At 41.8% G+C, this 14294-nt stretch overlaps 1 protein-coding gene across 1 annotated transcript; it reads right to left on the reverse strand.

Moving 5' to 3' along the window:
* Nucleotides 1-582: 582 nt before the first annotated feature.
* LOC119560132 lies at nt 583-11291 on the reverse strand. Its single transcript, XM_037873482.1, has 6 exons — nt 10874-11291; nt 3125-3834; nt 2223-2336; nt 2001-2162; nt 1484-1934; nt 583-972 (listed from the first exon to the last, which is right to left on the reverse strand). The coding sequence occupies exons 2-6, from the start codon at nt 3765-3767 to the stop codon at nt 762-764; spliced, it is 1581 nt and encodes a 526-aa protein (XP_037729410.1). The 5' UTR covers nt 3768-3834; nt 10874-11291; the 3' UTR covers nt 583-761.
* Nucleotides 11292-14294: the final 3003 nt, after the last annotated feature.

Below are 14294 nucleotides of genomic sequence, written 5' to 3' on the forward strand. Positions count from 1 at the left end.
ATGGACTCATGCTTTCCTTTTTGATATACAAAAGTACATGCCTGACTCTTAAACACATGTTAGCTTATAATTAAGTTTCTTGTTTCTCAATGCCATGGAGAGATTTCTGTGTAATGCAAATATTTGCAATAAAATGGAAAGGTGTTTCCAAGGTGTTTTTTCGTCAGACGAGCTGTTTCTCCTTGTCGTCAATGGAAAGCAAGGATACGCTCAAGAAGCCATGTTCCTTCTTCCTCATCCAATCAAGCGCAATGGCTTTAAATTCTCCTTTAAGTTTCCGGAGTTGGCAAGCCTTTTAAGCCCAAATCCCGTTGGTTTGGTGGTACAACATAATTTTATTGATTATTTAGGACATTGAACAACTCTCGCTGACTAATCGCATAACAACAACAGGATAAATATTTAAAAATAGATAGGGTAAGTTTAAACATAGTCGTAGGCTAGAAATAAATACTTAAGGAAATTCAGCTAAATGGCTAAAAATAACAGCATCATCCAGTAACTGGTGCTCGCGCTAATTACACTACGAAACAAACTTTTCTATTTACAGCGTATTAATGAAGCCCCCGCCCCGCCCCTGCGAACCCACCCCCACCCTCCGCTGACAGCAGCCGTCTAACGAACTTTTATATATGGCTAGGCTATCCTATCTAAAGTACGATTTGCATAATTACACCCAGTCGCACGGACTTTTGACGTGACTCCCACGAACTTTACGTTGCTGTCATCTGTGACCCCCGGGAATGACTTTTCAACCCCGTCTACGCCAGCTTGCGGGCCTGGACCAGTTTGTTGATGTCGTTGTAGGTGGACAGCATGGCCGGGTTCTCGAAGTCCTTCAGCTCCTTGCACTTGGCGAAGGACTCATCGCAGTCGATCCCATCCTGGCCGTCCTTTGCTGCCCGCATGTACTTGAAGAACCGCAGGATGTCCGGGTTGTCGGACGTGGGCTTCCGCAGCTCGTTGAGTTCCCTTAAAGGGAAGAAATCAGAAATTAATAAATATGAATGCCAATTTTCCTCAACTGAATAGCTTAGAAATGAATTTACATTTAAAAGAAAATATATACATATCTTACAAACGGAAACGGTTTCAATTTCTCCTCTTTTCATATATGAAACAGGATATTACAAAAGTGTTTATTAGATTGATATGAAATTATTAAGGTACATATGTTATCAAATGTTGTGTCAAACAGACTGGTTCTGCATCTTCTAAATTAAATTCTTTCTTCAATTAATATGCAGCCTTAGATTGCTCTGTCAGACCAAGCAATCAAAGGTACTTTTAAATTTGTAATATTCAAATAAATACTCAGATTAAGACACTGGTTATTGGTTGGCAATATTCTTATTGCTTTTATAATAGAAATACAGGCAATGCCAACTTTATTTTAAAATTGGTATTCCTTTGGGCGGAACCCCACTGTATTCATTTAACTGCGATTAATTACGGCATGCTTTCGGGCGGAAGGCAAACTCACCTGCTCAGTTGGGCGGAGACGAGGTTGCTGTACGGAGCATACTTTGCGGGGTTGGCGTACATCAGGCAGATGAGCTTCTCGCGGCAGGACTCGTTCTCCGGGTTCAGCTTCAGCTGGGCAAAGACCGAGTCCAGCCGGGACAGCAGGGGACTGTAGAAGGGGTCGTAGTTGGACAGCAGCAGCGAGGAACTGGGCACCTTCTGGAAGCTTTGGAATGTTTTCATCACCGCCGGCGTTGGTTTCTTCGTCATTCCGGGCGCACCTCCTCCAGCTCCGGCGCTGAAGGATCCCGACATGCTCTGGGAGTTCTTGAAGGAGGCAGCTCCAATGCTCTGCAGGGCACTGAGGTACGTGTCCTGCATCATCTGCTGACCTCCGTATCGCGAAAGAGTGGCCTGGTTCACCGAATTACCATTGACCTGAGCATACTGCGCCTGCTGCTGGGAAGCCTCTGCAAGGTAAGCAAATTCCGAAATCAGTGTCACCAGAACAAAATCCCTGATTTAAGATGGCCCACCTGCATTGTACTCGTAGCCAGCCGGGGTTTTGCCCTCGTCAGCCAGGGAGAATTTGCTGTCGTCATCGAAGTTCATGCTGTTGTCCCGGAAGTCCAGTTCCTGGGGCGGTTCCATGGGGCGGATGAACAGCGGCACCGAGCCAGCCGAGCCGGAAGTTATGCCTGGTCCCAGGGAATAAAAATATTTAAATTTATTCAAGTTCCCGAAGCTGAAGTAGTTACCTTTGCCAATCAGCCGGCTAACACTGCTTATGATGGTCGGCAGGAACATGGCGAAGAGCACGCTCTTCAGAACTTGTAGACCCATGTAGATGGGCCACATCACCTTCTTCAAACCTGAAAGGGAAAAGTGGTATATCGTTATGAAACACGTGAGCCCTCATTTTAAGTGCGTGTTCTTAATCGAAAAAAAATGTCCCCTTGAATCAACATCCTGTTGAACTTTGATGTCTTGTTAGCAAACACGTGATTGAGCTCTGGAGAAAGTTCTTAGCAAAATGTTCTGGTAACTGATTTCTCTTTTAATAATTGGGCACTTTGATAGTTTGAATGGGAAAGTTATCTATAATGTCAAGTACTTGTACACGCCTTATGAATTAAGTACAATAATCGCCCTGGCTATTTGTTACCTGGGCAATCCACATTTGTATAGACATTTTTAGGATCCTACTCTCATCCATTTACAAAATATGGTACAAAATAAGGAATTTAAAGGAAACCAAAATATGATTTTTAGAAAAAATACGTTTAAAGTTCTGCGCAGTTCAGCTTCAACGTTTATCACTCATACGTACTGTTGTCTTTGTTGAACATTTTATATGGAGTAGATTAAAAGCAAACATTTAGTTTTCATTCTCCCCTATTTTAAGAAATAGTTCATCAAAATCAAGGTTAGAAATGGGAAAACTCTTTTTTGGGCCTAAATTCTAACTGGCATGCGAGTCGTATAAGTAATTTTAAATTTGTTGAATTTCGAATTTACATTTACATAAACAAAACATTTGTAACGTGACATACACATATTTTTTCTAAATATGAAATAAGCTAAGTTTGGTACTTAAAAAGAGTTCTTAGTTCATACCGTTGTAACGTATTTAAAATAGTTAGTCAAGACTTTAACTTACCGCTGAAGAAAAGCAGCCGGGCACTCTGGAAAGCCCTTGGAACATTCAGCTCGACATTGGTGTCCTCCAAGATGCTGCGGGCTGAGCGCTTCCCAGTCTGAGATTGTGGTTGTGAGTGGTTCTGCTGGAGGGCCAGGACCAAGCCGGGAGTGGGTTCGAATTTTCCCTGGCTGAAGAACTGCTCCACATAGTCCACCAGCAGATCCTCCAAACCCTTCAGCTCGGCTTCGATGGAGGCAGAGGAGTTGCTCGCGCTACCTGGTGAGCTCTGGGGTGCATCCTCTTTTTTGGGTGAGTCCTTAAAGTTCCTGCGCCTCATGGCCACCGTCAGGCGAAGATCGCTCTCACTCTCGGCCGGCTGGAAGACTCTGTACTGCCCCGACTTGGTGAACACATTGCGGGAAATGAACTCCGGACTGATGTCGATGGGCAGGATGGGGCGGAAGGTGTCGTCGTTGCGCGGCTGGCCGGCCATCGTGGTGAGGGGCTGACTGTAGGGGGGCCCCGGTTCGGGACCATCTGCTGATATCATCGCTACTTTGCAGAGAAAGATAATTCCGAACAACAGCGGACTGCATCGCCGCTTTCTGTGGCTGTTTGCTTTTAATTTCGCTCCGTCGATGGCCTGGCTCCCCATTTTCATTATCCTTCGCCTTGCAGCTGCAATCGCATGCCAAGGTCCTCGCTTCGATTCGATTTGGTGCAGGTTCCTGTAATGAATAATTGCACTATTGAGACGGACTTTTTCTCTGCGGTGCGATGGAGTTGTGGCCAATTTTCGCGAACTCAGCGCGGTTGGCAGACGAATAAATAACTTTTTGGAACGTGACAGGCAACCGAAAAAAATCGCAACCTGATAAGCGCATTACGTGCGTCCTTGAAAGGATAAAGGTACAACGAGACTACAGGTACAGCTGGAAAACATTGTTCCTTTCGTGCTCTCAAAATAAATCATTCATTTAAAACACAAATCCAAAGTGCAAAAAAAGAACGCAATCGCTAGGTATAAAGCATTTAAAATTCTTTTGAAGGGCAGAATATTTACAATTCTTTGTTCAAAGGATAAACAAAACAAAAAGTGGTTAACGACTGATTGTTAACTTTTTTAAAATATTTTTTAATACTCATAAAAATGTGTGTGATTGCATTTTTTAACAAGAGAAGAGAGCTGAGTTTGCCAATCGTTCCTATGGCAGCAAGTCCTATTTTTACAAGTTAAAAATTAATATTCAAATTATTATAAAAATGTTTAGATTTACTAGCGCGAATGTTTAAAATATATATTACACCGGCATTCGTAATATTTTGACATCCTATAGCAGCTCTCTATATACATTGGTATACTATTTTTATAATGATTTACTCGTATTTTGGAAATATTAAAACAATGATACATTCCAGAGTAGATTATAATCAAAGAAGCTATAGTTTGTTTCCTTTATCTTCACAATTAATTGCAGCTATTGAATCCTATGCTTTAAAAATTAAGTTACACAATCTGAAATTTATAAAAAATGATTGACCTTTTTCCATTGTTTTTCTGAGTATTCCTATTGGAGCAATAAGATATAGATTCAAACCGATAGCTTTAAATCTGATATATCCGAGAAACGAATTTCACTTAAAATGGCTAGATCTACTCGTCTGTTGATGCTGATCAAGAATATATATACGTAGTACGTATATACGTTGTAGGTTCGAAAAGTGTTCTTTTACTGCGTTGCAAAGAAAAACGATTTTACCATTTAAAGTTGATATTTTTAAAAATTTGACATGCTTTCGGTTTTTCTTGATGCACTCTAATTAAACAGTTTGAACTGTTTTGTGAATTCTGAGGTGGATTTATGTATTTCCACTAAGGTATGTTTATATCGGTTGCTATTGCCATTTTATACCCGTTACTCGTAGAGTAAAAGGGTACTAGTTTCGTCGGAAAGTATGTAAAGCATATATATTCTTGATCAGGATCACTATCCGAGCCGAACTAGCTATGTCTTACAGTCAAGGCCGTCGACTATAGCGCTCATTCTTGTTTGTTCTTACGTTTAAGTAAGAGTTAACTGTGTTTATTATTTTTGAAGTCCTACCGCTATATTTACGCTTGACTATATAAAGTCAGCCTAATTGGCAAAAAAAAATATTCAATTCCCAGTTTGAATAATATTATTACTTTGAATTGTTTAAGTGAATATATATATATCTATCGCAAAACGCAAACTATAAGAATGATGGCGGTTACTTGAGTGTTTAATGAATCAATATAATTCGTTAAAGTGTTTATTTTCGCTTAAAGCCAATATTACTTCAATATTTGTTTCAGGGTCTGTTCGATAATCCGTCGCGTTAATTCAATTTATTTAATGATTACCCTTTCTACAAATTATTTCCACAATTTACTCGTTTCGTGCGTGAATTTCAGCTAATTTGCGGAGCACTTTGAACCATTTGTTTGGTTATGGGACGGGGACAGTCCGCACAAATAATTCGAGCTTATGCCTCCTACACAAATACCATAGTTTCCTAAAATGTGAGGGTACCGGCATCTATGTAAAATTCATAATTGGTTGGGGATTACACGTTCAAAGGTTTAAAGTTGAAAAATACAATTACATTCTCGTTATTCCCCTCCCCAAAGATATTGTAGTTACAAACCAATATGATACCTATTTTTTGTGAAAATGTAACGCAATAAATTGCCCTAACAAACTTTAAAGTAGACTACTGGCGCTGCAAAGAGAGTTCAAAGTATATTTTTCGGAGTGCACTTTAAGCAGTATTGTTTGTTTCGAGGCTGGCGCTAATCAGGCCGGGTAATGTGAATGATTTGCTGTTTCCCACTTGATGGGCATCTCAATTGGAGGGGCTCGTGCCCAGCAGCAGCCCCCTAAAAGCAGCCTCTCCTCGCCACACAAAGCACGTCGCCAACTTTTTATTTGCCTTTGCCATTCGTCGCACTCGTTTTGTGACAAGCCATTCGGTATACACCATTAAGTGTATTCCATCCACGCCCGTCCACGTCCATGTGCCACACTTTGGGGCTCTGGAGTCCGGGGCTCTGCGCTGGGGAAAAGTGAAAATGTACACTGTTTTGTTTGTGTTTACCCAGCCCGGGCGCTTCGGATGCGTTGGCGCTACCTCCATGCTCCATACTTCAGACTTTAGACTCCAGTCCACATCACGTTATTTTCGTGTTGCATTTTCACTTTCGATTTTGCACGGCAGTGGCACGAAAAACTATTACAGAACTGAGTTTGCTGGCTGTAAAGCCGCAAATTGCACCCAGCAATTGCGCAGCACAAAGCGAATCAGCGGACTTCTTGTTTTCAGTTTATTTGTTTGCTCTGCCATCAAAGCTCAAGAGGCTGCCTCCTGCAGTCGACTGTGAACTTAATTGGAAAACACGTGTTGGCAGGTGGTAAGAATGCACCCAGTTAATTATCCGCGCTGCTCTAATGTTTCCGGACCTGAAAGCCCTGGGGCGGCGGCAATGTCACTTTAGATCCTGCATGGAGCGCCTGATTGCTCTGACAATCAAGTTGCACCAAAGCCCTCATTACCAGATATTCGAAGTCAGCCAGAATCGAGGAGGAAATTTTAAATTAAAGGAAGTGCAATTTGCAGGAAGCTTACTAGAAATTGGGAATATTCTACCTCCAATTTGCTTTCTATTATTATTTTACCATGATAGTTTTTAGTACCTAGGTATAAAGAATATTCGTTCTTTAATTGGATTTGTATTATTTACTATAATAGCTTTTATATACCTGGACATACACCTTCTTTATTCGCCCTTCAAAAATGCCCCTTAAAAACCTATTTCAATATTTGATTTTAAGTAAGAATATCATTGTAGACATGGGTCACAAGATATAGTAAATTATTAACTCTTTTATATGAAATTCTATTAAGTAAATTATGTGTAACAGTGCTACTTTAAACATTTACCCACTCAATTTAAAATATTCAGCTAAGGTATATTAAAAACCAATCACCTAAACAACTACAGAAATGAATATATAACAATAAGTCTGCATGACAGACGTATTCGAAATAAATATGTGCATCTAAGCTTGCACCGTTGAATGCCTTCAGTGAATCCCATTCAATAGAAACCGCTGGTAAGCCCCACTGAGGGATTGAAAATTGTTTTTCTTCAGAGCTCTGCAAATGGGAAACTTCCCATGGCATGCAGTGCGGCTGTTTGTAAGGCCAAGTCCAAACCGCTCTGCTCGCTTTGTTTGAGCATCAAGATGCATCTGGGGATTTGAGGCGACAGTAAGCTAATATCTCCGCCGCTAATGGAAACATTAAGATCATTGCCAGCCCATTAGGGGCCATCATTTACAAGTTTGCGCTTTTGTCGGGTAGAATTCCCTCGTGCGGCTGTCTAAATATTTCATTAAAAAGTATCGCCAGGCGATTTGAGCTCTGTGCGTCCCAACACTTTTGCTGCATTAATTATTCACAGAGTGCACGCTTTTGGGTCGGGGCAATGGGATCATGCAAATTAGTTTTTAACATTACAATTAGAACTCCATTCCAACCCTTTGAGCCCCGCCCCTGACTATGCCCCGCCTCCCTTTGGCAAGACTTAGTTATGGTCTGTGCTCGGTCTACCTTCATGCTCTGATATTCCGCTCTGATATAGTTAAGGCAAACTTTTCGCAGAGGCAGCGTTTAATCAGATTTTGCCCCCCTGCTTTTACCATATTACTTTGTTCGCCGTGCAGCGGCGCTCATCCGAGGCGAAGTTTCCCAATTAAGTCACAAAAGTTTCCCGGGTTCTGATCTAATGGAAACCGATGTCTCGGCCGCACATGCTCCATATTTCCATGGGCCTGTCCCTATAAACGGTGGGTCACGGGGCTAATAAGCTGGCGATCATTGTTTGCGACACGCTCGTCCGACGACTCTTGAAACCGTGGAGCCACAAGTACAAAACTTGGACGACGACAACCAGTTTGGCAGAAGAGCTGGTTGACACACAGCGTCCACTAACGGTCGAAAATGCTCGTAAAGGCGCTGCATCGTAACTGTTAGTGTGTGACATAACTGTTAAGCTGAGCCCCACAAAGGCCGAGAACAAGTTGGCCGAGAGAGACCAGAGTAAGGCCATTTGGCCATCTGTGTGGTCGGACGGCAGGTGCATTCACCCACAGATAAAGTCTGGCTCTGTCGGGCAAATGGGGAATTATGGTCGAGAAGGTCAGCCTTCTGTGGTAGTTAGTAATTTCGGGCGAAGTTGGTTCCATGTATGAGCAGCTATTTCCCATTTCTCTGTCACAGGGAGCTTTTGTAGGGGAAGACAATTTAAGGCATATTTTTAAAGGTCATCAAGGCGGAATAATTGAAGACCATGAGAAAGTTTTTATTCAGGACCATATTTATCAACTAAACAACTATTTTCAAGGCATTGTAAGTCAAGGCAAAACAATGATTATTTCTTGAAATTGCTTAGCATAAATACATTAAAGAGCAAAGAAGATGGCGATTTTATTTAGTGGTTAGTGGCTATAATAGTTTACTGTCCTTAGCTAAACAGATTAAAAGTAAAAACATCGTCAGGTCTTATCATGGTTCTTAAATTAATAAATATATTAAAGAGCAAAGAGATGGTGATTTTATTTACCTAAAGTGGTATACTGTATCCCGTAAATAAATTAGCTTAACTGATTAAAAGTAATAACAACGTCAAGTGACATCATATGCGAATAGTATGCATATATGTTTTCAAGTTTCTTAAATGATAACAAAATGATGACCATTTTCCTACTCACTTTTTTCACAAAGCAGAGGCGATAAAAAAAACGAGTACAAAACTGATTGAATGTGTATTTACTGCGTGAAACCCTCGTCACTCTTCAATCTTTGGCAGCTTTCAGCCGAGCATTAAGTCACACACGATAAATAATGTCAGGCAAATCCTGAACGGCTTAAACGAGCTCTTTTCTCGACTTTAACTGCTCTTACTCGAAAGTGAAATAATGGCAGCTACGTGAGGAACTTGGCTCAGACCTTTTCGGAATGGCTTTAATCGATTCCGGGGTAGGACTTTCGGTTTCAGCAAAATCCCCGGTAAAACCGACAAAGCAATCTCCCCGGTTTCCTCGAATGGAATTTGATTTTCGCCAATTAGCGCCAAATTGGCCGCGATGTTAGCAGCCCATTAGAGGCTGATTGTTTTACGGGCGTTTCCACTCGCATTGAGTGATTTACATGCGTGCCCAGCACCTGGGTGGTGTTTCTGCTATTTGACTGCCATTCCGTTGGCTTTAGAAAGTCGACGGCTATTTATGTCATTAAGTCGGTGCTGTAAGCCCAAATTAAAAACATGATGCAATCGCTGCCTTCCGTGAACTTACTCAAATCACATTTAGTTCACAGCCAATCTGAGCCGAAATCAAGTGCCCGTGGAACCACTTTGACATGGCCATCTTGCGAGGATGTCGAGCGAGAGCACTTCCATATGGAAAATAAGTGTAAATGCGGTCTGCATCTGCAGCTGTCGGATGATATGAGTGCTCTCGACAAGAAAGTTGCTTCTCCAGCCACCGAGATTCAAAAGCTGGCAAAATGAAAGTGCGAGTCGGGCTCGCAACGGATGGCTCGCAACTGGGAAAACACTCCATGACTCACGAGGATGTGCCACTGCCGCCGAGTTCCCAACCCACTCGCATTTCACTAAGCTGCACCACTGCACCACTAACCACAATTCCACGGCTCACTGGAAATTAATATGTGAGCTGCAGGCTGATTAAAAGCAGTGATAGTGGCACAGAAAAAAGTTTTGATTCTTTTGTTTGGTATTTAATTGGTTATTTCCCCTTAAAAAAATTGTCTATCAATGTGGTATGCACCTAGCTATTACAAATAATGAAGTTTAATGGAAATACGCTATTTGCGTAATGGCTTAATTTTGAAACAATATTTACAAACAAAAAATGAAAGAAAAACCCATCAAATAATAAATGATTTGTAACGGTCTACCAGTTTTTTTCTGTGTGTATACGAAAGTTATATTAAAAGGTTATTTTCCAAAGGGATAGCACCATCTCAAACCTATAAAATGAATGGTTTGGCTTTGGTTGAAGTCGAGCCATAAAGACATCTGCCCTATTTGTACATAATTGGAATTTTTGAAATACTAAACAACAACACCATCTTGATCGGCAAATACCAAGCTGAGGGCCATAATTTGTCTCTGTGTGGCTCACTCCTCCGCTTGTATCATTTTCATAATTTTGCAGTTGATCGACTGAGACGAGGGCTTTCTTCAACGCATTTTACGCGCTGTGAGCCGAAAAAAGAAAGTATCGTTAAACATTTGGCGACGCTTCGATTGCCGGCCAAGCTGAGCAGATGATTCCCTTTTGGCCAGTTGGGGTAGGCCAGCTGGCCGGCTTACGTAACGCCTCTCGACAATTAATTACGGAGATTGCGGGGCTTTTTTATTAAGTTAGCGGCCAGTATTTGGCCCACACAGTGTGAGACTCGGAGATTCGGAGATACAAATGCGGAGGGACAGCGCAATGAATTGCTTTAAGCAGCGACAACAGTGTCGACAGGGAAATGTTAACAATCGGTTTCTTTGCTGTCTTGTCGGTGGTAACAATAACAACCTTCTCTCAAGCACAGGCGATAGCTCATTAATTGACCGAATCGAGACCCGGTAATAAAAACTGAACGGAGGATCTCGCTGGTGATTAATGGGGCCACTCACTGGCGGCCATCAATTACAACTCAATTTACCTTCTTCACTCTGGGCCGTGTAATTCCTCCAGGAGTTTCTAGTTCACTCAACTTGCTGCTAATTCGATTTTTGCATTCGTCGGAGGAGAACTTTCTTCGCCAGACTTTCGTTTCTGTGTGTTTCGAAAACGGAATTGCATTCACTGCCGCTCTGCGTCGGCTCTCAGATTTGGCCTGGTGAAAATACTGGCCGAAACCCGTTCACTCACTTCCTTTGTCAATGCAATTGCCACAGCTCGTTTCACTTTAACAGCACTTTGATCCACTGAACGCCAGTATTTGCCAGAAAAACAATGGCCCCGCTTTTAGCCAGTGCAGCACACGCCACTGATAGCCTGTGTTTTGGCAGTTATTATAATCTATGGGTTTCTGGGATCGCAAACAAGCTTTTCTCGGGTTTATCGCGCGTCTGCGTCTGCTGTTCAGCTCGCGAAGATTTGGACTGCCGGGCGAAAGCCACACGGCGGGTGCGATCAACCAGTTTGGGCCTTACGTGGCGCTACGTGAGCGGGCCGACTGCTTACGTCGGGAAGAGCGGCTTAAGAGCGGCTCTCGGCGAGTCTTCGAGCCGGGCCAAAAGCTGAAGACATCAGCTGGCCGCGAAGCCAAGTGACAAGCCGTCAACTACACAGGCAGAAATTGGGAGTTGTCGCTCATCGGTGATTAAAATGATTAACTATGATATAGCGAGAAAATATGCTTCGTCTACCTATAATGGTTTGCTACTTTATTTAAGTAAAGATTTTTATATTCTTCGTTACGTATTTTATGTATGTTTGTTTTTAGTACTTAATCTAGCTTTTCAGAGATGTACTTTAATTGTAATTTAATATGACTTTTATAAAATACCTCCATAGACTCAGGGGATATTAATATATGATGATGATAATATTATATATTAAATATTAATCTATGCTCTATATTGCCATCACATTTAAATCAAATCTATGTATATAAATATCTATGCATAAAATATTTTCTCAGTGTACAACCTCATCAGTGGGCCACCCATTTTCTCTTGCACACGGAAAATTAGTCGCTAATGAAAATGGCTACTCTCTGAACAGCTCGCAAAATATTTAAAAATACGAGCCCTGACGCCGTGAAATTGCATGTCAATTTTGCATGGGGATATACATATATAAGCAATATGAATCGCTGGAAAACAGTCAAGTCATGGTGCAAAACAAGCGTCACCATATGCTAACGGAAAGCGGTCACTTAGTTAGTCGGTTTAGTCAAACTTTCGATTTTGTTTGCCCCACGAGGTAAGCTGTGGGGACCTCTGCTAAAAAACTTGGCCAAGAGTTGCCGCAAACTTTATTTAATTTGTTACAATTTGTTTATTCGTGTTTTTCCCCGCCAGAAGCGGTTGAACTTTTGCAGTATTGAGGTGCCCCACGCAATTTGCACTCGTTTAAAAATAATTAATATTGCACGTTGCTAAACAAGTATGTATTTCAAAATTTAATAAACTGAAAAGCAGCAGCGCGGTAGAGAGTATTAAATTACTGATGGTGTTGTATAATGATGTTGTTATTTCAAGGGTGATTATGAAAAGCAACAAAGAATTATATAGGCCAAAATTTTTTATGCACACATTTTGCATTGCTATTTGGCTGCTGTTATTTGAACTTAAAAAAAATAAATACTCACCTATGATTTTAGGAAAATATATTATCATCAAAGAACTAAAAGATATTTTAATGTTTGTTCAATTTCAATTAGCGGCTGCTATTAACTAAACATATGTAATATTAAAGAATTTGAACTTTAAACGAACTTTGTGGGCACCTCTAGCAGACGAACAAGAGTTCTTGCAAAGAGTCCTGGTTTCAAACTTCTATGTTTCCTATATTGGAACCACACTGTAATGGATTTGTGGGTTTCATGGCCAAAACCCACCATGGTTAACTGATTTTGAAACTGAGTAAGCCCCCAGGAAAATCCCTTCCTTTTAAGTTTCGATATAATATAGTCTGTTTGTAGACCCAGTGGGATTCCTCTGTATGCAATGCACATGTCGTCGCCGAGGAGATTACAGGATTAGGGATTCCGAGCACAACAATAAAATGCAGCATACATATAATCGTGCACATCTGCCGAGCATTTTCGATTTCTATAAATATTTAAGATGGACTAGTTTAGCGGCGCAAAGTGTAAGCAGATTTTCACTTATTTATAAGTGTGCAGCGTTTGATCTGTGAACGGGTTCCGTCGGCCGGTTTACGCATGAGAAAGTCGTCGTTTAGAATTGGCCAACTGAGCGTCACATTGTTATTAATTTCTGGTGACAAACTTTGCCATTGACTTGTGGCTAACAAGCGGAAAGGCCCCACCCCCGACCATCAAACCGCCAAACCGTCGAGCCACTGAACCACTGAGAAGCTCAAAAGCCAAAACGAAATGAAAGCCAGTTTATGAGACCGCAAAATCAATAACCACTCTCAATGTAACAATGGTCCGAGCAATGTTTTCTAAAAGCCCAGCGCAAATCGGGGCCAACTTCTTTGCCCAGACAAAGGCTGTACAATTGGCGAACTCCCATTTTGGCCATCCATCCAGCCAACCATCCGTCTGTATGTGAAAGTGCTAGCAGCGGATTCATTTAGCACCTATTAAAGAGCCGCCAAAGATGTCAAAGAAATGCCATCCTCCATCATTCGCCATCGACATGTGTCCAACGGCAGCGGGATGCAAGATTTAAGTGCCTTGAACCCATGAACACATATTACGCTACATCTCAGTCTCAATCCAAATCCGAATCTGAGTTCCATCAATTGGTATGCAGAGAGGGTCTTCGGCTGCCCGCAAATATTTGCGAACCTTCGCTTTGAATTTTATTCCAATCATTAATTTCACTTTTACTCATAAATATGCTAATTGCCAGCTCACGCCGATTCCGTAAAATTTAGTTGCCGGCGAGTCTGTTGATTTGGGCAGATGGAGGTACACTCGCACCCAGAATGCTTTTGTCACCATTGCGCAATCCGCATGAGAAGAAAGTGAGATGGGTATTCGTAATCATGAGATGAAATGGAAATTGAAATGGTAGCGGAAGGTGCGGAGCCCGCTGAGTGTGACAAAAAGTAAGGTAAACACTTTCACAAGCCGCAAGTGCATAAGGCCGTTACCAGCCGTCAAAACAAACGGCCAGGCCAACTGACCGTTGACAGTTTTACAGCAGCCAGAAGCAGGTGAGCCGCCTCACCTGTCGTATCACGCATTCCCAAAGAAATTTTTAATTAGTTTACTTTATTTGTCTTTCATTTTTCACGCTGCCTGGTGGGAACATTTCACTTTTCCGTGCGATCCATATATCACTCGTCACCGGTCACGTTTGTGTCACACGTCGGCGAACTGTGAACCGAGCTGCGAATTTGGGGGATTGGTGCGCATACCTTAATTGAAATTAAATCAC

The sequence above is a fragment of the Drosophila subpulchrella genome, unplaced genomic scaffold (assembly GCF_014743375.2).
Source record: "Drosophila subpulchrella strain 33 F10 #4 breed RU33 unplaced genomic scaffold, RU_Dsub_v1.1 Primary Assembly Seq354, whole genome shotgun sequence".
In the NCBI taxonomy this organism is placed as follows: domain Eukaryota; kingdom Metazoa; phylum Arthropoda; class Insecta; order Diptera; family Drosophilidae; genus Drosophila; species Drosophila subpulchrella.

Coding starts and splice junctions, on each gene's coding strand:
- LOC119560132 (XM_037873482.1), bottom strand. CDS start 3,767: ATGAAAATGGGGAGCCAGGCCATCGACGGAGCGAAATTAAAAGCAAAC. Junction 2,163..2,222: donor TAGCCGGCTGATTGGCAAAG/GTAACTACTTCA, acceptor CCCTGGGACCAG/GCATAACTTCCGGCTCGGCT. Junction 1,935..2,000: donor TGGCTACGAGTACAATGCAG/GTGGGCCATCTT, acceptor CTTACCTTGCAG/AGGCTTCCCAGCAGCAGGCG.